A 23,985-nucleotide genomic window follows, 5' to 3' on the forward strand; every position below is an offset into this window, starting at 1 on the left:
CGCGCGATATTGGAAACCGTCGCCTTTTGTGAAAACTCCATTTTGCCCGGGTAATTAATTGTACTACTAATATTAGGCTAGCGTTCCGTTTCGCATCACGTTCATTCCTCTATTTATTGGGTTGTTCGGAAAGTCATTTCGTTTTTTTTGGGGAACATGAAAGACAGTTTTCGTATAATGAATAAATATTTTATTAAATTATATATTGGCCATTCTGGTCCCACACCTTTTGCCATCTTTCTGGCAGTAACATAATTCCCCTCTCATAAAAGTTTTGGTCCTTGCTCTCAAAAAACTGGTTCAGGTGGTTTTTGACATCTTCATTTGAGGTAAACGTTTTGCCATCCAAAAAATTTTGCAGGGACCGGAACAAATAGTAGTCGGAAGGCGCCAGATCTGGAGAATATGGTGGATGTTGCAGTACGTCCCATTCAAGCTGTAAAAGTTTTTGGCGAGTGACCAAACTTGTGTGAGATCTCGCATTATCCTGGTGGAACACTACACCCTTCCTGTTGATTAATTCGGGCCTCTTCTCTTTAAGTGAATCATTCAATTTGTCCAGTTGATGACAATAGACTTCTGAATTAATCGTTGTATTGTCCGGCAAAAGCTCAAAAAAAACGATTCCTTTGACATCCCACCAAACGGAGAGCATCACCTTTTTTTGGTGAATGTTGGCTTTTGACACGCTTTGAGCCGGTTCATCTTTTCTGCTCCATGACCTCTTGCGTTTAACATTGTTGTATACAACCCATTTTTCGTCCCCAGTAATAATCCGCTTCAAAAATGGATCATTTTCTTGACGTTTGAGGAGCGAATCGTACACGTCAACGCGACGACACAAATTTCGCTCCGTAAGGACATGGGGCACCCACACATCGAGCTTCGAGGTTAAGCCCATGCCTTTCAAATGGCCATAAACAGTCGAATTCGACAAATTTAATCTCTCACCGATCTCTCGTGTGGTTATTCGCAGATTTGCATCAACTAATGCCTTTATCGCATCTTTGTCAGCTTCGACCGGCCTTCCAGACCGTGGTGCATCTTCTACATCAAAATTGCCGGATCGAAATTTTGCAAACCAGTTCTGGCACTGGCGTACTGTTAACACGCCTTCTCCATACACATCCGTCAATTTTTTTCTCGCTTGGACAGCATTTTTACCTTTTCTGAAGTAAAAAAGTAAAATATGACGAAAATGCTGCTTATTGCTCTCCATATTTAAAAGGGCACCAACCAAAAACTACTGCGTAGAATTAATAGAAGTTTGTCACACACAAGCCTTGCAATGTCAGCTCTCAAGACATATAATGGTTATGCGGCTTAAGTGTGAAGTTGGTTTCGAAAAAACGTAATTAAGTCCTCTGACGGGAAAAAACGAAATGACTTTCCGAACAACCTTATAGATAAGCGATTCCACGGCGAAATACTAGATACGAGAACAGAGTTCTCAGCACGTCATTTAAAAAAAATATATGATTGTCTGAGCTTATTTTGATTTGGGAACACCACAAAGTGTCGAAAATCTCGAATGGCGTTCGGTTCCGTTTCGGAAAATCTCGGTGAGTCTCGTGAAATAGAAAAGGACAAATAGCTGTTTTATTTCGCAGTCGATACTAGGTCGGTATAATCCGAATACGAATTACCAAACGTTGCTTGTTTTGGAGATACAGGGCGTACCTCGGGTTCTAAATCCTCACAGGAAACGTGAATTCCCATGCGTTATTGTTTCAAAAAAGATATAGGTCAATTTTATTTTAACCCTTTGAATTTACTACCTGCAATTAACTGCATTCCTGTTTAATTTTAGTATTAAATTTGATATCCCTATAAAAATCGCTGGTTCTATCCTAAACTTTCTGTTTATTTATCTATTATTGTATCACGTATCATTTTCGCTGTACGTCATGTCACTTTGAACATTCGACACTTTAAAATTGTCGAAAATTCCGAACGACGTTCGGTCTCGTTTCGGAAAGTCTCGGTGAGTCTCGCCTCGCGGGGGATCTCGATGTAGCAGACGGTCTAATGGCAGACTTTGCAATTTGACAGTCGATAATAGATAGGTATAATCCGAATACGAATTAGGAAAACGGTGCTGCTTGTTTTAAAGAGACAGGACGTACATCGGTTGCTAAATCCGCACAAGACACATGAATTTTTTATTAACCTGTGAGTATCTTTTGAATATTTTGTTGTCATTATCGCCCCCTATTTATTACAGCTACCGGCTAAGGTGTTGTTGACGTCTATCGAATCAAATTTATAAAAAATTTATGAATGACAATGTCCAACAACAAATTTCATTTTTTAGCAAAATAGGTAGAGTTTACAGCTGATGATGGAAATAAAACTGATTAGCTGACTGAATTCACTGTGCAATTTGTTCTAGCCAGTTACGAGTGAACCTTGGGATAATACACATTCATGGGCCCCTACCCCTAGCCTACTTTACAAATAAGACGGGGGCATTTCCTATAGCCACATGAGAATCACATAAAAATGTACTTATGGTGAAACAGAGCGGCCCAGAAATGTCCCTAGGGGCCCCATCAAATATTTTGTTAAATTGGTGTAGCAGAAAATATTTCTACTGTTGTTCTCTGTTATGTTCAAATGATTGAAATGAAACAAAAATTGTAATAATTATTCCCAAAACAGTATTTCCGCCCTTTTTTTTTTCCATCCACATTTCCTTGTATTTGACATCCACAGTGCCTTGTCCAAGTAAAATCCTATAATAATATTTTCTATTTTTATACACCTTATTAGGAGTGGCCAGTAATTTTTTTAATAAACGTCAAATGTATCTATTCAAGACTTCAAAAATTACCAAGAAAGGTCATATACCTATTGGCACTTTGATATATATATATATATATATATATATATATATATATATATATATATATATATATATATATATATATATATATATATATATATATATATATATATATATATATATATATATATATATATATATATATATATATATATTATTTAATATTTATTGGTGGGTCCTATTAACTTATACAAAGGTAGAGGTTACCTACCGAAAAAATATAAAATAATTACTAATCCCAGAAAAAAATCAAAATTTTGATTAAGGGTTTGATTTGATTAAGGGTAGATCCAACAAATTGCCAAGCAAAGCTTTTTTGCCCCTGTATAACCAAACTAATATCTAGGTCACTCGCATGCTTCCAGAACTCTAGTCAAGTCTTTCAGTTCTACAGGTACATTCGATTGCCTTGACCTCTGCCTAGAGGTACATACTGAGTTGAAGGAAGTGAGGCACCTTCGGCATTTCAAAAATTACGTTAACATAATTGGAATTTATTAATACTTATATAATTTCAGTCATACAGTGTAATGTACTACATATTTCTACAAATATTTTTATTACTAATAACTTCTTTACCTTGTCGCGAGTCTATTGCATATATTCTTTTGGTATCCTTTCTTATACATGCTTGCAACTCCTGTCTTGTATTTGGTCCTTCAAGTGTTCATGATGGTTGTCCCTTCCTTAAGATGAATACACCATTCTCTTCAACTTTTCCTGATGCTTGATATTTTGTTTCTGTGCTTCTGAGATATCATTTTTCAATAACTCGAATATACATATATTTATTAACCTTTAATCCTATAAATTGAATCATGTTATAAAATATGACGTTTCTGCACTAAACATGCAAAATGCCTTTTTTGTGAGCTACTATAAAATATTAAATCAATTTTACCTCGTTCTGTTCCACCTTCTGCATGAATAATATATAAAGTCGTCGTGAAAAACTATTTGTTAAGGGGTTACGTTCCTGTTCTGCATTACTCTATGAATTTACTACCCACAATCAACTGAATTGCTGTTTAAGAAAAGTAATGAAATGTTTACTTAGCAAGATAAATCATTTTAAATAAGTTTCAAATTTGACATTCCCCCCGGCCCGAACCCGAACGCCGTTCGTTATATTCGTTCATTTAAACATTTGTTCACTTGCTAAATCTGGATGTAGCAGACGGTCGAATGTCGAAAGGACAAATAGCTGTTTCGTTTGAATGATGTGATTTTTATATCGATAATAAGGATCCTTATTACCTTATCTTTTTTTGGTGTAAAACTGTTCAAATGGTTGGTTCAAAACAAAAATTTAAAACACAAGCATTTTAATAATTATTCCTTCCGCCTAGTATTTCCGTAATAATTTTATTGGACGTACAATCCACAAAATGTCAAATGTGTTTATCGAGGACTTTAAATAGTGCCAGGAAAGGTCATATACCTACTGCCATTTTAATATATATATTGTTATTTAACATTTATGGTTGGCTTCTATTAACTTATAGAAAGGTAGAGACCACCTACCAAAAAAATTTAAAATACTTGGTAAACCCAGAAAAACACAAAAGTTATGCCCATATTTGATGTAGGGTAGGTCCGACAATTTGGCTAATATCACCAATGAATATAAAGTCATGTTGTATCCCTATCTGCCAAATCGTATTCCACAGGGGCTTGCGAGAAAAATGGCCCATATCAAGCTTTTGGGTCATACTGTATAACCAAACTAATTTGTAGATCACTCGCGTTCTTCCAAAACTCTAGTCCAAGTCGTCTCGTTCTACAGGGATTGCCTCAACCTCTGCTTAGAGGTACATACTGAGTAGAAGGAAACTAGTAAGGCACCTTCGGCATTTCTAAAATTACATTAACATAGTTGAAATTTATTAATACTTATATAGTTTCAGCCGTATACGTTTCTGCAATAGTATATTATTACGCAACAAGTGCGGTAAACGGCATTTGACTCACGAGTTTTTAATAAACGAACTTGTTGCATACTTTACTTTTTCCTATCCTATCCTAAACATTCTGTTTATTTATCTATTATTGTATCACGTATAATTTTCTCTGTACGTCACGTCACTTTGAACATTCAGCACTTTGCTACCATCTCGAAAATTCGACGTGTTGAGACTACGGCGAGCCCGAAAAATAGCGAATCTCGAACTATCTAGTGAAGTCTGGCGAATGCGCCGGAATGTTCCGCACCCGAATAAATCTAGCCAGTGGTGTTGATCGCTTAGTTTGATATTACTTCACACCACAACTGAAGGGTGAACATGCGAAACCATGGGTTTAGGTTAATTATACAGGGTCGAAATAAAATGCGATTTTTCTAGGGTTTGCTTTTTTCATCCCCCTGTTGCCTCTGTGCTCAGACACGCCGAGACCAATTCATTAAGCTGCTCCGTAATCGTCTTCGTCCTTACTTAATGCCACTGACTTTTTTGTTGGAAAAAAATGTGCGAGCTCTGCCGAAGGGTGGTTTCAATCGGTTTCGGTGCAAATGAAGTTTGGGGACCCCGATTTGATTTGTAGCCAATCGGGGATGCGTCGGTAATGGTGATAAACGTGCAAGAAACCGGCAGATTGGTCGTCGTTCGTTACAAACTTCCGAGCATTCCCGTAAATTGAAACGAAAGGTTATGGCCGGGAGATTTCGCGGGCAATTCCGCTAATGCGGTCGCTTTTGGGACGTTGTTCGAAATTGATGACTTTTTTTAGGTATAATCAACTCGGTTCGGCCTTAAAACTTTCGCTGATACTCCACATCGTGGGGGAAAGAAAATTTGGGTGAATATTTCCCGTACTTTCTCGTATCACTCACATATATCCACGTATTTCTCTATATTTTTCCGTTTTTCTCCCTATTTCCTAAATATTTCCCGTATTTCCTTTCAAGCAATATTTTTTGTTTCGTTTTTTGGTATAAAGAAACTGTAAAAAAAAAACATTTTTTTAATCCTTTATGTCAGATATAGCTTTGGCTTTTTGAAATATACGTAGAGTTCTTCAAACCATATATCGTTTTTATCTTTTATAGTTTTGGTTAGTTGTAAGCGGAAGGGACCATTCTTTTCAGCACGTGTACAACAAGCCAGGGCCGTATTTAAGATATGCCGTGCGGACTGTTATATTTTAAGAGCAGGGATTTTTTTTTTAATTTTTAACAATCTTCTTTAAACAGTCCCTATTTGAGATAGCTCGATTTGTATTTTGAAAATTGCTACACAAAGAAGCAGTCATTAGAAGTTCTTAAGATGGGAACGAAGTATAATGTGGATTCAAAGTTGTCCGTCTTCCACGATATCACTGCAGTTTTAATCAGATAGAACTGATATGGTGTTTAAGAACAAACAACACCTCGCCGAAATTTAATTCTGGTTCAATAGAATTAATTAGAAGTGAAATAGAAACAATATCTGTATGTTTACCGAAGTCTACTAGTGGCAGCATTAATGGTTAATGTGGGGGACGAATCCAGTGACGCTAGTGATTATTTTGATGTAGAATAACTTTTTTTTTTATAAATAAATTGTTTTGTAGCTAAATTTATATTTATAATACATATTTTAAAGTAAGAATGGATTTTCACTGCATGGACTAATATTAATCGAAGGATCTCACTCAAATCCGTCAGCGAGGTAGGCCTGCGGTTAAACCAAATTTACCAAAGTTAAAACCGGATTATGTCGTAAAAGTGTTATACTGTTTGGAGAACTCTACTTGCATTTATCTATTATTTCTCTAAATAATGTCTAAATCACTCAACCTTTTTTTTTATATAAGAATTTCAAGGGGTAGTGACTCCGTCGTCAAGGGAAGATAAAATGAGGTGGAACAATTTGTTTTGGATTGTTTTTGGATTTTGCCGAAAAGTCTTTAAATGCTGCTACACCTTTTCAATTGACCACATAATTTCATTTAATTTCATTTGATAGAGGAGTCTGTAATGTTAAAGTGTGAACGTAAATTTCACTTAAAATAATAATATTGGTTCAAATTTTACGTATATGTGGTAAACAGAAACTTATATTATTGGGAGTCGTGGAATAAATTTTCTTGGTTTAATGTTTTTACCTAGATTTACGAAAAAATTAATGAAATAGTGTTTATACTCCTATAGTAAAAAAAGTATAACTATTTTTGGGCTTGTAAACTTCGGCTTGGTTTACGAGCTAAATTGGTATGATTTCCTTCATGTTACCATTATCTCCTATTATCTTCCCATATTTCCTCGTATTTCCTCTGAGGAAGGGTGCCCACAAAAATGAGGTGTTTCGTTCCTAATTTTTCAATTTCAAATTATCATTTGGTTGGTTCCTCAGTCAAGCAAAATTATAATGTTTTTACTTTTAATTTAATTTGAATATCTCGTTAAATTTATTGTGTTTAATTTTGAATTTTGTTAATTATAACTAACTTTCCCATTGCATCCATTCAGTAATCCTAATTGTTTTTTTTTTAATTTTTATTTTTAAAATTTCTGTGTGTATTTATTTTTTTTTACTGCAATTTTTTAAAAATATTTATTAAATTAAATATTTTTGACTTGATAGCAAAAAACTGATGTCAATATTAATTTGTATTTTCTAAATTTAAGGGTTTTTTCTTTCCCTTCCCCCTTTCCAATCTTTTAAAACTAGAAAATTATCCGCACCGGTTGTGCTCCGGTATGGTGTGTCTTAAAATATATCGTCTTGGCTTTTGGCGGTAATTATCTTAATAAATAAATAAATAATAATAATAAAAATAATAATAAAATCACATTAGTACTAATAGAATGACATATATACAATATATACAAAATTTTCTTTCTTTGTATGAAGGTGCTTTTGTCTGACAGTTATTACTGAAATCAATCCATCCTTTGTATACTGTATGGTGTGTATCGAACCAAGTTTTATCTATGCAAATCATATATCCGTTTGCAGATTTACAATTTTTAATTTCCTATTAGTAAATTAAATGTGACAATATCCCATCCGATTGAAACTGGCCATATATTAGCATATAAAAATGTAATAGAAAATCATGTGGCCTAAGTGTGACAAGCTTTTTGGGAAGGTTGTATGGTCGTATCTTAAAAAAAGGATAGAAGCGGAATATGGTTTTTTTTTTTATCTTGAGACGGCCTACGACACAGTACCATTGATACCTCTATTTGATACGTTCAATGAATCTGATATGAGCAAGGAATGTATGAAAGAGCTATATAGCATACACAAAAATCCAGAATGCACGGTGAAGATAGGAAATACATTCTCACACACATTTAGCGCAACTTACTTTATTTAACTTTATGTTCAGGAAGCCTTCTGCAACTGGTGACAAAAATGTACATAATGGGTCTCAAGGCCTATCGGCCAACCCTTTTTTGCGCCCCAAGCAATACTTGCAAGCTGCGAAGAAGACGCTGATATATGGTAAGAAAATTGCATGACGAATATGGATAATGGAGTATGACAAAAACAGAATATATATGGATCTGGAAATCAGACGACTACAGAAATGTGAAGAGTACAAATATTTGGGAAGTATAGTCTCTAACAAAGGATCAACAACCAACTCTCTTTAAAAACAATGGTGGATTAGTAGTAGTTGCAATAGTAGAATCCATCCTAACTTACGGTTCGGAGTTTTGGCAAATGACAGAAAAAATAAAGAAAAGAATAGAATTCAAGGACTGAAAGAATACATTCAACATCAGAAGGAATGGAAACAAGACAAACAGCCAAAGCGAACATTCCAATATTGCCCAGTAAAGAAACGGAAACGGGAAGGACCGATAACCTCGTGGATTAGCGGTGTTTTTAAAAGCATGGAAGATAGAGTCAGCCATGAGCGCGTATGCTTGGAAAAATAAAAAAGAGTGGCGATCGAAATGCCGGAGGCGGCAAAAGCTACGGGACCCCTCTTATATATACGTCAACGTTGTTTTATATAACTCCCATTTCGATGGCACGGCGAATATATTGGTTTTGTCTACTTCTAGATTCCTTGTCAGTTTATCCAAGTCAGCAACAATCTGGTTTTGATGACTTTCACTTCACTGTTGACATCCCTTATCAAAATTAGCGTTTTTATAAGTAAACATGTCTCTTTTCAAGCTTCTTGTTATCAGTAAATTATTAGTTGTTGTGTTTACCCAGTAATAATAGGTATATGAACCTCGTAATTTTTGGGGGATGGCCAGTGCAAAGACGGTATACTTCGAGACACACCATACCACCAGAAGCACCTAGCGTCGCGGACCGAATTGTAAACGGCTCATTTTCCGAAATTTCCCTAGTTTATTCGTTAACTAATTGACCATAAAGCAATTAATTAATTTTCAAAGAATACGGCGTTGCACGGTAATAAAACAGAGAGCCCGATTGTCACGACAAGAAATTAACTGACACGCTAGCCTCTCGTATACTCGCGCGCAGCTATTTTGGCGTTTAGTAAATATTTATTCGTTCGCGGACGAAATGCGAATTTTGGTTAAATTATTCCAAAGAAAAGGTCACCGAATTTTTCTTGCCAAAAAGTACCGCGACGAGATTAACGGCCAGCTGGTCTGCCCAGATATTTAATTGCTGGTGGGAATGTAAATCTATATAAACGAAACCCATTGCAATATGTTTTTGTGATATTTAGGCTTTTTTCTCATCTTCTTCTGTGTTCTGTGTGTACTAACTAATAATTTTGTATAGCGTTACCCAAAACTCTACGCCAATTGTTTTTTTTCTTTGGAATTGGCAGGCAATTTTGTGTTTGCAAAGCAATCAAATAACTGAACTGGAAACATGAGTATTTTTTGTTATACCTATTATTAATAGGTTCCCGCATTTTTTTGTGGCTCTTAGGTGAGTAAATTTTGAAATTTTAATTGAAAGAATATCATTTTTTCTTAATTCTAAAAAACCAGGGATTTTAACTCAGTTTCAGTTATTTTTTTCTCGAAGTAATAAAACGACCTGGATTTTTTATTATGAATCTGAAAATGTAGGAGCTTAAAAATGGACCAACAGGCAAGGGCAGTAGAAAATGTCAATTTCATTCGCAGTTATGGATATAGATTACCGTTGAAGCTCAAATAATTGATTTAATAAGAATAATTTACAAAATTATTTACAACTGTGTAAAAATAAGCAACCTCATTACAGTTTCTTCCAGTTTCAAGCGATCTTAAGTTATAATATTTTAAGTTTCCTTCGTACGAATAAAAATACCTACCTCTGAAGTTAAAGTTGTTAAACAGTTTTTTTTGTATGCTTTCTATTCTGACATAGTATTTACTGTAAATAGGGTTCCAACCTGTGGATGAGTATTGGAGAACAGGTCTTATGCTACTATTGTTATGAAAACATACTTTCTGCATATTTTTCTATTTTTTTTTTAATGAGTATAGCGGATTGATTTGGACTATCCCTATCATTCTTCTTAATTTAATTTAAGGAACAACTGATACAAAGACAACAAATATATATTATTTATTTTAAATTTTATTTTGAAACATTTTTGACCCTTGTATGTACAGGCGTACAAACAGTTTCGACAAGTGGAGCGAGTGTAACAAAGGGATGCGAGTGACACAAAAGGGGTTTTCGCATCTTTTACATTCTCTCCGGTAATTTGCTTAATTTTTGTCTTAAATTTTTTAGTTTTATTATGTTTTATTTTTAACGCTTATTTTCGATTTTCTACTTGTATTTTATTTATTATTTATCTAAAAATTGATCAATCCTTTTTAAAAAATTGCCTTTTACGTTTCGGCGATTTTTTTGACATTTTCGAGCCGTCAAGCATGAATATATCGCAATCAACCCATTTTAACACTTAACTATAAAAAATGCATTTTTTGCTTTGGGTGTCTTGCTTATTTATTGTGTTTTGATTTTAGTTACATTAATAAATTAGTTGGATGGATGATTGATTGATGCATGTTGATTCAAAATGTAACTGTTTGGCAGCACCCAACTAATTTACTTTTCTAAAGTATTTTTTGCCTCTTCAAATGCTTTACATTTTATTTTTTTGTGAAAAATTTCTAAATATAACATAACATACAAATATATATTTATGTTATCGCATCAGCTTTTGCTTAAATTTAGTTAAGAAAAATAATAGGGGTAGTCTAATGCAAATGAAAAATACTAAAAAAGTGTGTTTCTATGATAGTAATACTTCCTTAAGATTTTATTTATTTTATACTGTATGTTTTCTATTTAAAATAAAAAATACAAAACAAATTTGTAGCTCTAAATCTCCCCAATGGTTGACTTTTATATAACAAACTACCCATTACTTCAACAAGGAGTCACCCCTTTAAGTTTTTCACAATTGTATTGAAACACCCTGTATATATTTTTTAATTGCTTTATATCTAGTGGAACTCGATTTATTACGCTTTATCCTTAATGTTCCAAAGACAAAAGCTCCTAGAAAAACGCAATGCAATTTACAGGGGCGTCCGGAATTTTTCGAATGGGCCGCGCCGTATATTAAAATGTCGACGCGTTCCTTTAATATTTTTTACCCTCGTCCAGAGTGGTCCGTAAACGTTTCGCGAGGCCGCAGATAAATAAACACTCTCTGTTTGAAGACCTCGCGAGTTTTGCCAAAAGTTGTAAACACTTGTAAACAGTACGGCGGCAGTTCAAAAATACCGCGGGTACGTTATACCCAAAACATAAATATAACCGATCCGGTCTATTAATAAATCGGCGACCTAGCCGAATGGTATTAATTATTTCCCGGTAGGTTGGCAGCTCCAGAAATCACTCGCGCGCCGGCCCATTTTTTTTAAAAAGCGTTTTCGCACCTCGCGGCCCGCTTTTTTTTTTCGAAAATCACAAGTGTCTGCTGACGTAATTAAATGTTTCGCGAGAGGTATTTTAATTGGTTGATTTATTTTCGTAACGGCGTCGGGACCGCTTGACGGCTCGCCGATGGCAAAAATATGGCGGGAACGTAAACGATAATTTTTGAAAAGCGAGTGTTTCGAAGAGATCGTTTTTTTTGTTCGAATGAAGTACAAGTAAAACACAAAAATTAAACACAAAGACGCCTAAAAATCTTACACAAAAGTTTTGCCGAAGCGCATCTATAAGTTGCGAAAATCCGTTGTGTCGGTCGCATTCTTTTGTTACACTCGTTGACGCTTGTCGCAACTGGTTACATAAATAGCTATGATGTAATTTTTTGCTAACATTTTTTGACAGTTTGCTTTATTTGACGTTTGGCTGCCATTTCACTTTTCATAAATCTTCTGGATTCCTTCTGCTTCAGTTTTTGTTGACTTGAAATTACTACTATATTAATATCTAGCCAAATATTGCAATAATAATGAAGGGCCTTAACCAACTTGCGCACTGGCAAAATATCACTGTCGATTTTGAATATGCTTTTGAGGCTTATTTATCATCTTACTATCCTAAATACTAGTTGTCTTACAACAATCAAGTGTAATAATAGCACTAGTTGTTGAACTACTATTCCCCGTTCTGTATTAAAGAGGTTAGGTTAGTTTTGGTTAGTTAGATATAGTGTTGAGAAATTTGGAAAAATAGAATCCTTTCTCCCGATTTTAAGAATACGGGTTTTCGGTTTCCAGAGACCACGTTAGCAAACATTTTTCCTTTTTTATTGCGAGGGGCAAACCACCATCGAAAAGGGGTACACTCGACTTCATACAACCATGGGATTTCACAGATTTCACGGATTTCACAGAATTTTTACCGATTTTCAAATATTTTTTTACCAATTTTACTGATTTTGATAAATAATAAATTATTTAAAAATTATTAAAATTAAAAATATATAAAAAATACCATGAGTCGTCCCAGTCTCAATATTAAAATAAAAATAATTAAATTAGTTATTAAATACGTAAATTAACTAATAAATACTTTTTACAAAACTTCTGGATTCCTCCTGCGTCGGTTTTTGCGGAGTCGAAATTGCTGACGTTTCGCCAATCATGCTGTTTGAGTCAAGCTCTGAAGAAGCCAACAGGGTTATTGGCGAAACGTTAGCTAGTTCGAGTAAACAAAAATGGACGCTAGAGAAATCCAGAAGTTTTATAAATACTATTACAGTAGCCGGTGGAAGTTTCGTTGAAAAATTAATATACTATTTCCTTCTTAAGTGAGCGGCTCTATAAAATCAGTTACGTTCAAACCATGTAATCATAATCTCTAAGCTGAGCTGTTAGATAGTTTTCCCAAATTAGTAAGTACTATTTGGCAGCATTGAGAGGGGACTTGTCTCCCTAGCAATTTTGGTGTCCCAGTTTTCGCAATCCCAAGTTTTAACGGATTTCACCGATTTTAAAAATAATTTTTGTATTTTATCGTAAGTATAGTATTATAGTGAAAAAAAAAATTATTTTGAAAACGTGGTAAAGTGTGTTGTCAGTGTCAGTGTCAATGTTAGTTTTAAAAATATAATCTTAAAATTCATAAATTTTCAGTGCGGACACAAAAAATATATTTTTTTAAATTGTTTTCAAAAAGTTTCGTAATTTTTTTCTGACTTACATTAAGTAATTTTTTTCGTCATATGTTTAACACATTTAGTGAATAATTCCGAAAATTAAGGAAAAATTGCACCATCAAAGCTACATAAAAAAAGATGAAAAAATTAAAACATATTATCAATGAAATTTGATTGATGTTGATAAAAATATTTACTTTATTTTTTATTTATTATTATTTTATTATTAATTGTTTATAAATGATTAACTTAAACGTAATGTGCTCAAAAATCTAAGAATATTTTTCATCATGTCATGTGTTTGATTGTGTCTGATTTCGCAGAGTTGGTATCTTATAATGAATTCATTTTTCCTATGAGCTGAACTACGCAATTTCGGTCACAACCAAAATTTCGTTAAATTCAATTAAAATTGTCATTTGGATTTTGTACACCTCGATGGCAAATTTATTATTACAGAGATACGATCGTTTTAAAATTTCAATTTTTAAAATAATCGATGTCTTTCGCCCAATTTTTAAAATCTCCGTACTGAAAATATATTAATAGTCACATACAAAATCGAATTAAGTCGCATTCCGACACAGGGGGAAAAAAGTCTGTTCTTTCCGATTTTTACGACGTAGTGTCCGGAATTAAAGCGTCGCAACGGCTTTCGGGGATCGAAGCCTGGAAAATTGAAACGCGGAATCTAAAAAACCCAGAACAAACACGGATTCAAATTCATTTCGCTCGTTTGACCCGATTTGCGATTTCGAACGGCGATAATGCGGAACTCTAAACCCCATACTACCCCATACCCCTTCCTGCGAGAGACAAAAGGACGAAACGTTCGGGATCGTCAAACGCTACGGTAAAATTAAAACATAACAAAATCACTAACTATTTACATAGTGCTATTCACTATACACTTTACTGATAATTTATATTTTATGTTGCACGGTTTGTTTTTGCGACTGACTGACCAGCGGGTGGCACTTCGATTTTATAGAATGCAGCGCTTTCTCACTATCGAAATCCCTTTTATTGCAGGTGAAAAGTTTAGAAAACTCAACAAGTCAAGACGTTTTTAATATTTATAGTAGGATAATAAAAGTTTCTTAGCAGACTTTAGTGCCTTTATTGTCACATTTATTCAACGTTTGTTTAACAACTGCCACATTTCCACTTCAGTTTAAATGATCCCACGATTGAAAAATGGTAAAATGTCGGATTTAGATAGTTATCGACGTATTTATTTTTAAATAATCATAATACATAATTTGAACCAATGCTCTACTAAGGTGATATCGTCACTCTTCTTGGACGACTTTTTGTTACTACGTTTTTTATATTATTTTGTTTTGAAATTATGGACAAACGCAATTTATACGATGTTGTTGCAGGATCGATTCACCACTGATATGGCTGTGACGATATATCCAAACGTGAAGCTCAGCTGGTAAGTTGTCACGTCTGATGTCATTTTCAGTAATTTTTCGAGGACGAGCTAGCGGCTCGAACCTCGCAACAACGACGTTACATCCAAAGGAGACATTAACACATCGCTAAAATCACATTCTAAACGACCGTATTGTCATATCTATCAATATAATTTCAGAAAATTGCAGGAGAATTTCGTCCTCGTGTTGATTAAGAACGAGTATTGAGTTTTAGTTAATTATCAATATTCTAACTTAAACATTGTTAACTATAAAATGAACTGCTAGCTCCTTTTCCCAACACGGCAAGTGATGATTGACTTATGCACCACTGGAAAGTTAGTTTCTTACAAAAAGATTGTTACGGTTGTATTTCATAATTGGTTCATTTCTAATTTCTTTTAAAAATACTACTTAGTTATCCATGGAATGTTAATCATACTGCAATGAATTCGTTGAAAACGGGTCAACTAGATTCGTAATTTCTTCCTAGTTCTGAATCTAAAATCAAAAGTAAACAAAATAAAAATCTACTCATGTCTTATAAGGGATCTAGTTTTCAACTCACCTAGTATGTCTTTTGGAGTCGAGTGTATGTTAGTAAGACGATCTAATTAATATATTCATCAATTTTTATTTTATAATTTAATTCATCTTCGAAAAACATCTTTGGTTGTGTTGTTTGATATCCCGCTACATTGGTTAGTTATCAGCAGGCAAAGTAAAACAAAGGGGTTACGTTGGTTATTGTTGTAACCACGCTTTTACTAGTGGTTAACTAAAAGTTGGTGTTTTATCAAATTTTTAATATTCTATGGTCTGATACGAATCAATATTGATCATCGCAAATGTTATTTACTTTTCGACTTTGATTTTTTCTTTGATCTCACGACAACAGCAGAAGTGTTGTCAAGAAGGCGCTGTTGGAAATCTTAAATTTTGAGTTTGTTTTGGGCAATTTAGATCCACAGCGATAAGTTTAATAATAATTAAAAGTCTCTTACCTTCAAACAACAAAGTTTTAGAGATTTTGCGAGTGAATTGTGTGGTTTACTTTGGAGGTAACGTCGGACTTTTGAAATATTTTCCGCCATGGCCTGTGCGCGCTATCACCGAAAATTGATCGAGCTAGGTATTACGAAAATTAAAACTCGTTCAATTTTTAGGTTCCGTATAGGCCCAATCCGTTATTAGACACATCGTAGACTATAGTTAGACTGGTTTTTTCGGAGGGGACGTATTTTAGCTATTTGATCTTTGCACATAGTGATAGACATCGTTTCATTTATTTAACACGGTTAGCACATTATTTGTAACTAACGTCTGTTGCCTTAATACGTAAACAATACGTACCGCACTAGTTAGAGTTATACTATACCATAGAGGTTGAGGTTTTTGTACGATCACGAAAACATACCCCAGTGCCCTTTAGATACGATCTTAGTAATTAGTACCTATTAATCCGTAGCGTTAGTGTGGGCGACATTTTGAGTCCTTGGAATACGGTATTTTGTGCGGGGATTGAAATGAGAAAACAGAGACAGAAAAAAATGACGAAATAGATTAACAAATTAAGAAACATTTTCGAATACTACTTTCCAAGTGATTGTTAATTTTTCGTTAACAAAATCATTCCCTTAAAAGTGCAAAAATATTTATTTTCATGATATACGGGGTAGATCGATACGATGTGCGACTTTCATTATTTTCAGATTTTTAAAATACGTTGAACTTTATTTAAAAAATATGTTTTTTATAAATCTCCCAGTTTTCCACATTTTCATATTTTATTGAAAATTGACAAAAAGGAATGCTCCATACGCCAAGAAGTCTATGTACGACACATATTTTGTTTAATACTTTTAGTTTAATAATAACTTTTAGTAAATAACACCCTTTTTTTATTTTAATTAAAAAATTCTTAAAATTTACATTTAGGTATTTGGGTATAATTTAAAAATATATATATATAATTTCTTCCTTCCTGCCTCCTTTCTTCGTTAATTCCCGTGCACGCCCCTTTAATAAGTGTAAAAAACAAATGGAAGGCATAATTTAAAAGAAATCTCCTTAATGGGTGGATCTGTCCAATGTCCAGTGCATTCTCCGGACTTTAGTACTCTGGATTGTATTTTTTGAGTCTTCAGTGCTACTCTAGGTTAGAAAAGAGATATCGACATTCGGTTTTCAGTAGTGCGTCGCACTCTTATTTAGCCATCTTTTCCTGAAATGAAAGTAATATCGATGAAGAGAATATATTTTATGTGCCGTAATGTCGCAAAACGAGCGATACAAGGAATTGAAATCAATTCATTCAGGGCGGAGTTGATGACCGAAGAAGGGTCTTTTGCAACAACTTCAAGATCGACAAAATACTGAAGTTATTGACATCTACTTCCGATAATATTCGAATAACCACCACCTCTGTCCTTTAAGAGATAGAGCAAAAAAAAATAAAAATAAAAGGATTGTACCTCACAAAGCGGGATTTAAAATTGAAGATCGTCATTACGCCCCCTGGCGACCATTCTAGAAAGTTAAAGATAATTCCTTCTTTAATTATGAGTTTTTTCAACCCAAATCTTTAGGAGAGATACTTTTCGTGATAGGACCGAGTGTCCTTTTTAAGTGGCCACCCTGTACAATAATCGCAAAATAAACAAAAAATAAGAAATCATGCAATGTAAGACCTTTATTAAATTGAATAGATCTTTTTTTTTTCTAGTATGGCGCTTTTAATTATAAAATTTATGCGAAAAGTATAACAGACGAATTGAGCATACCAAGTTTTAACAAAATATGCGAAAAAATGGGAGATTTATTTATATATAATGCTCGTATTGTTCTTTGATTGAGGTTGTTCAAAGTGAAAATATTCATGTCAGTCAGTTGAATTTCCCTAAATCATTAAAATTATCACTAAGATTCTTGATAAAGATCCACATTGAGATGTAACTTAAAAATTTAAAAAAAGAACAGCTCAAGCATTCGTATTTCCAAGTTGAAGAAGAAAAGAAACTATATATTTATATACTTAATGAATAGATAAATATAGTCGATACCAGTTGCAATGGCGTAGTTGGTCATAAAACCAAGCTTATCTGCTTCTCCTCGTATACTAAAAATGGCAAGACCTACCTTTGTTTATTTCTCCCCAGTGTAGAGAGAGCACAAACCAGGGTCGCATTTTTGAAAAACTGCTGCCGAAACTCGAAAGGCTCTCTTTAATTGTTATGGATAATGCACGATATCATTCTAGACTTAAGGAGAGTGTAACCAAATGCATCGTACAAGAAAAGAAATAAATATCAATTGGCTGCTCAGTAAGCGCATTAATTTCGCAGAAAATGTGTGTAAAATGTGAGTTGGTAAAAATTGTCAAAAATTACAAGAGAAACTGAAAATTTAAGATTGCCTCCTCAACATGGTATATTTAATTCCATAGATTTGAATAGAATATAAACTAAATTTGGTTTGCTTGTATTTTTAATCTTGGCAAATTATACTTTATACGGTTTGATATATATTTTTTAATTTTCTGATTTTTTTGGTATTGTTTGCATTGCATGCACAAAGTTCTCGAGCAACAGTTTATGTAACATATCATTAAGGAACAGCCTGATCTATCTTTATTTATCTTTCTTTGAGTATTGGCGTACAGTTAACTGATTGTTTGCGTTGCGTTGATCGGATAGATATTCACAAGAACTGTTAAAGTATAAGCGGAAGCAGAATGAATAATTTGTTTTGTTCTTTCTGGAATTTTATTACCGACTATGCCATCACAAATCGTACCGACTGTATATTTCTTTAGCCATTTTTCCGACTCACCCTGTATGTAAATACCGATATAATTTTCGTCTGGTATATAGGCTTCGCATTTTTACTGCTGAATACAACAATGCGGTTCGAAAAAAAATATAATAATAGTTCGGAACTGGGCAAATCGATAATGGATATGACCGTAAACCAAGTTGCGCGTATTAAGTCGATAAACAGGGATCGACATTGGAATTTGGAACGACGTTCTCATCGTCGGTGCCCAGACATTGGGCCAAACTTTGTTAGGCAAAATGAATTTCCTACAGCTTAGGAAGCCGGGTCAAACAGTTAATAATGACTTTGAGGAAGTTCCGAACGTAAACCGTTTATCTTCTTCGCTGCATACGTCTTGCGTTCGCCGTACGTGTGACTATGACCGATATCCGGGCACGAATTGCAGGGGGATCACTTCTATCTACTGAGTGATCACGATCTAAAGGCGTTCACGGCCTCAATACTCATACCGTTTTCGTAACAATGCAATCGTTATTATTACATAGTTATAAGCCACTAAAAAAATACGATCCATGGAAATTGACAACACATGGAGACAATAATATTGAGAAGTAACTAAACAACTATTACTTTACAGACAAATATAATTAGTGAGCACACAAAATGCACAATTCATTAGTGTTCTAAAAGGTAATCTGACTAAAACACTCTCTCATTTTTTTAAAATTGCCTAAAAGGTAGGTTTTTGAGATTAGACATGAACAATATTATATAATATTGTATTGTATATAAACAACAAATGGGTATATGTACAGTGTGTCCCACTTAAAAACCGTACACCCTTGTAAAATCTTTGTTTATGGTTCAATTTTGAGATTTTTTGTTGTTGGATAGATATCTCAAAAACACACTAAATCCTTGTTTGTTTTATTGCTCCAACTTAAAGTCATGACCAACTGAGACTATTTAACAAAAGAGAGTGAAGAAGGAAGTACTAAGTGTATTTTTCGGAGACCTATCAAACAAAAAATCAAAGATTTTACAGTGGTGTACAGTTCTTAAGTGGGACACACTGTATATAGAAGGCAGGATCATTGTGGATATTGTTATTTTTTATTCTAAAGGTTAAACTAAAAAAAAAACAGCAATTTAAGGAATAAAGTGTCGGGTTTTTAACTTAACTAATTCACGACGCATTATTTCGAAAAAAAAAAACGTAAGATTTAATCTCATATAGCTACTAGAGCCCCTGCCTGCACTGATTATACAGGAACTTATGAAGCAACTATGAAAAATTTTTGAAAAGATCCATTCATTAAAATCTCGTTTTAGCCAATGACCTTATGGCATTGAACAACCAACATGGAAGCTGACAGACCGTCAGATGTGCCTAGATCTCGTTAAATGTTCTAGGAACATTATAACCTTCTCCACGAAACTATGTCTATCGTGCCATCATTATCTGTGATCTGTGAGGTCTTTCGATTTCCGCCTGTCTTCAGCGGCTCTAAAACATTCGTGGAGCTGTATTCCGGTTTCCTTGACAATGAGGTCCACATATCTGAGTTTTACCAGTCCGTTTCTTCTGACGACATGTCCAAAAAAAGATGCAATTCGCTCGGAGATGATGGTGCGCAGTCTTTTTTTAATCTTTCACTGGTTTAAAATCGATTCGTTTGTTCTTCATGTTTGTGTCTGTTTCCTTGAGTGTCGAGCACTCTAATGCATACATTAAGACGTTGAATACCAAGGTTTTGGGGAGTCTCATTTTTGTAGATAGGGCTATGTCTCGACTATTCCAGATCCTGCTCACCATAGCCATGGCTTCTTTGGCAACCGCTGACCTCCTTTTGATTTCTGCCGTGCACCCTCCTGAATTCGTTATGAGAGAGCCAAGATACACGAACTCATTAACGACATCTATACCATTTATTTCCTGATTTCTGGCCTGTTATTTCTGGGTCGATCGATAATCATTATATTTGTCTTTAATCTGTTAACCCATATTATCCCAAGCATAAAAAAAATAAATAATTTTTTGCTCTAAAATTATTTATTTTGTTGCACTTACATGTGTCAAAAAAAAAAATAACTCGAAACATACAAAAAAATACTGGTGCGTAAACGAACCACTGGGAAAAAACATTAAACAATATTTTGGGGCTCATAAGATGTAACATAATTTATATATAAATATACAAAGGAAAGTTCAAAGTCGACAGAAAACAACTAAAAGTCGATTGTTTTCCAAATAGAACGTAATTTGATACAAAAATCAGCTTTTGTTCATAATAATCCTTATTTAGTTGAAATGTTATGACCCTAGTCCGTTGTGCATGAAAATAAAAATTATACAAGAAAAAGGGCACCATCTTGCTCTTATCATTGCTGCTTAAACAAAGATGGGTTAAAATTGGATAAAAAAGTTTAAAAAGGACCCTGGACAGTTTTAATAAATAATTTTGGAGATGTCAACAACAAAGTTCTAATAAAATACTTTGTGCGGTAGCCCAGATAGAGAAACTGGACACAAATTTTCGAAATGCGTGAATAGCAGAAAATACACTTATAGTATAGTAGCACCACCGATCTATAGAACTTATTATTATTCATTACCTACAGAACTCGCGGAATGTGGACAGACACGACGTACTCGTCGCTGATAGAATATGTTGCGAGGCTAGGTAAAGTCTGTTCATAGATAAAAGAAAGTGACTAACTGATACTAATTAAGGAAAGACCCGGGCAAACTGAAAGAATGAAATATCGCCGAACAGGTCCGTACTTTGCTTAGAATTTAATTATTTGGGGTTTTGTTAGGAAATATACTAAACAATATTTATTTGTTTATGTATGTATTTATGTTTAAATTTAAAATAAAATTACAAATTATTTTTATTACCTAGTTAAATTACTTAAAATTATTCACATAATATATCAGTATTATTATCGCTATCATCGCCTGTTCTGATTATTATTTGTTCTATATTATTTGCAATATGGATATACGATTGTTCTGCTTTTACTATATGTTAAACAGAATTTGCCCAACTTTGCGGAGGGTTGTTAAAAACTTCGGTTTCTATAAGTTTGAGGACATTGGAGTTAATACGGGGAAAAACATTGTTACGACGAATGGCAGATTTCAGTTGGCGCCAAACATGTTCAATGGGATTAAATATACAGTGGTAAGGTGGAAGCCTTAAAGTTGTATGCCCTAGATTTTTTTGCATAATTATCACAGACGTATTCCTTTTGTAGGTTCAGGCTTTGTAGAACCTCAATTAATTGCTTTTTGGTATAATCTTCGTGAAAATAAATGTCGTGTCACATGAGGAAGGAGTTTTAGTCAAATAAACATTGTTTATAACTTCCTTAGTGTCAATAAAATAGTGTTCTCTACATTTGGGCGGGAGCATCTCCTGAGATGCACTTCTTCTTCTTCCAATGCGTATCCATTAATGGATGTTTGCGATAACATTTTCCATTGCTTCTCTGTTTCTTGCGATATGTATCAACGTCTGTACATCATGCAGGCCAGTCCACTGTCTGATGTTTCGAAGCCACGACATTTTTTTTCTTCCGATCCCCCTCCTGCCTTCGATCTTGCCTTCAATCAACAGTTGTAAAAATTGATATTTTTTTGTTTCGCATGATATGCCCCAGATATGCCGTTTTCTTCTTCTTAATTGATTCAAAAAGTTCACGTGGTTTGTTAACACGTCTTAGAATTTCATCGTTGGTCAATCTAGACGTCCAGGGTATCTTGAGAGTTCTGCGGTGTAGCCACATCTCAAAGGCTTCTAATTTGTTTATTGTAGTTGTCTTCAGTGTCCACCCCTCCATGCCGTAAAGGAGCACCGACCAAACGTAGCATTTCACGAATCTCATTCTTAGGTCAAGGTCAAAATCGGAGCAGGTTAGCACTCTTCTGAACCTCAAGAAAGCTTGTCGGGCCTGTTCTATACGGTATTTTATTTCGTTGTCCGATGTCCAGTCTTCGAAAAGCCAGGTACCCAAGTACTTGAATTTGTCCACTCTTTCTATGGGTCTAGCGTTAAATGTTATGGTGGAGTTTTGAAACGTGTTTAGATTCCTGGATATGATCATGAATTTTGTTTTTTTGGTATTAATATTTAAGCCCATTGATTTGCTCTGTTCTCCTACCTTATTGACCAGTTGTTGTAGGTCGTGTATATTGTCAGCGATTAGGACCGTGTCGTCCGCATAACGAATATTATTAATCCAAACCCCATTAACCTTGATTCCCATTTCCACGTCTTCTAAAGCCTCCTGGAAAATCGCCTCCGAATATAAATTGAACAAGAGTGGAGACAGCACACATCCCTGTCGCACTCCCCTCCTAATCTGTATGGTGTTCGACATAGTATTGTCCAGTTTTATTTGTGCCGTTTGGTTCCAGTACAAGTTCTTTATGCAACGGATGTCTTTTTGGTCTATATCAAGCCCTTTAAGAAGTTGGACTAACTTGTAGTGTTTTACGCGATCAAAAGCTTTTTCATAATCTATGAAACATAGACAGACATCCTTTCTCTGGTCGTAGCAGTTCTGGACAAGTACTTGTGTTGCGACTATCGCCTCTCTTGTACCTAGCCCCTGCCTGAACCCAAATTGTGAGTGGCTCATGTCTCTCTCACATTTCTTGTATATTCTTTGATGTATGATTTTAAGAAATATTTTTAAGGTATGGCTCATCAGGCTAATAAGCCTGTAATCTTCACATTTTTTTGCATTGGTCTTCTTAGGCAGGGGGATAAAAGTAGAGGACAGCCACTGTTTGGGATAATGACCTGTCTCATAGATAGTGTTAAATGCACTAGACTAGCACATATTTTGCATAATTCGCACACGATTCAACACACGCTGTTTTACACACGAAATAAGAATGATTACTAATAAACTTAAACTAAGTAGTATACCAAACCAAAGAATATTAAACACAGGTAGGTATAAAATTATTTTCTATTACGGACCACAATTTTACCTGAATTTAAATTCCGAAGTTTTGGGTAATAATCTTGTTGCATTGTATGTTAATGACCACCCTTGGATAATCCCATTCCAAAGCAATTGGTCACTTTCTTATATCTATGAACAGACCATATAAATGTCTGGTCGTTAAAACGGTCAAGGGCGAGAGGAGACCCATTACCGAACCTGCGACGAAGACTCTTATTTTAAACTAAATATTTTAGGCGCTGCCGGATGATTTTGCAAAAAATGAACAATATTTGTCGTTTAAAAAAAAACAATCTCCGCGTCCATTTTTTTTACATTTCGCGGGTGCACGGATATTGTTATCGAATAGACGTCAGACCTTTGGGTCTTTGCATAGCGCGCCGTAAAAGTGGATAACGCGTCCGTATAAAATGGCGAGACCAAATATTAATTAAAATTTTGCCGCGCTAGATTCCCACATATTCCGCGCTGGGAACA

General features: G+C 34.5%; 1 protein-coding gene across 2 annotated transcripts in view; it reads left to right on the forward strand.

The window, feature by feature from the left end:
* Positions 1 to 23,985, forward strand: part of LOC132701542 (RNA-binding protein Musashi homolog 2) — a 100,676-nt gene that overhangs the window by 11,682 nt on the left and 65,009 nt on the right. For both annotated transcript variants that reach the window (XM_060669568.1, XM_060669567.1), the window contains exon 2: positions 14,716 to 14,771. Coding sequence is in view for 1 of the 2 variants with exons in the window: in XM_060669567.1 (XP_060525550.1) it covers positions 14,734 to 14,771 (38 nt within the window). In the remaining variant the exon portion in view is untranslated. The remainder of the gene's footprint in view (positions 1 to 14,715; positions 14,772 to 23,985) is intronic.

This window comes from Cylas formicarius, unplaced genomic scaffold (assembly GCF_029955315.1).
Source record: "Cylas formicarius isolate icCylForm1 unplaced genomic scaffold, icCylForm1.1 PGA_scaffold_4__25_contigs__length_36172078, whole genome shotgun sequence".
In the NCBI taxonomy this organism is placed as follows: Eukaryota; Metazoa; Arthropoda; class Insecta; order Coleoptera; family Brentidae; genus Cylas; species Cylas formicarius.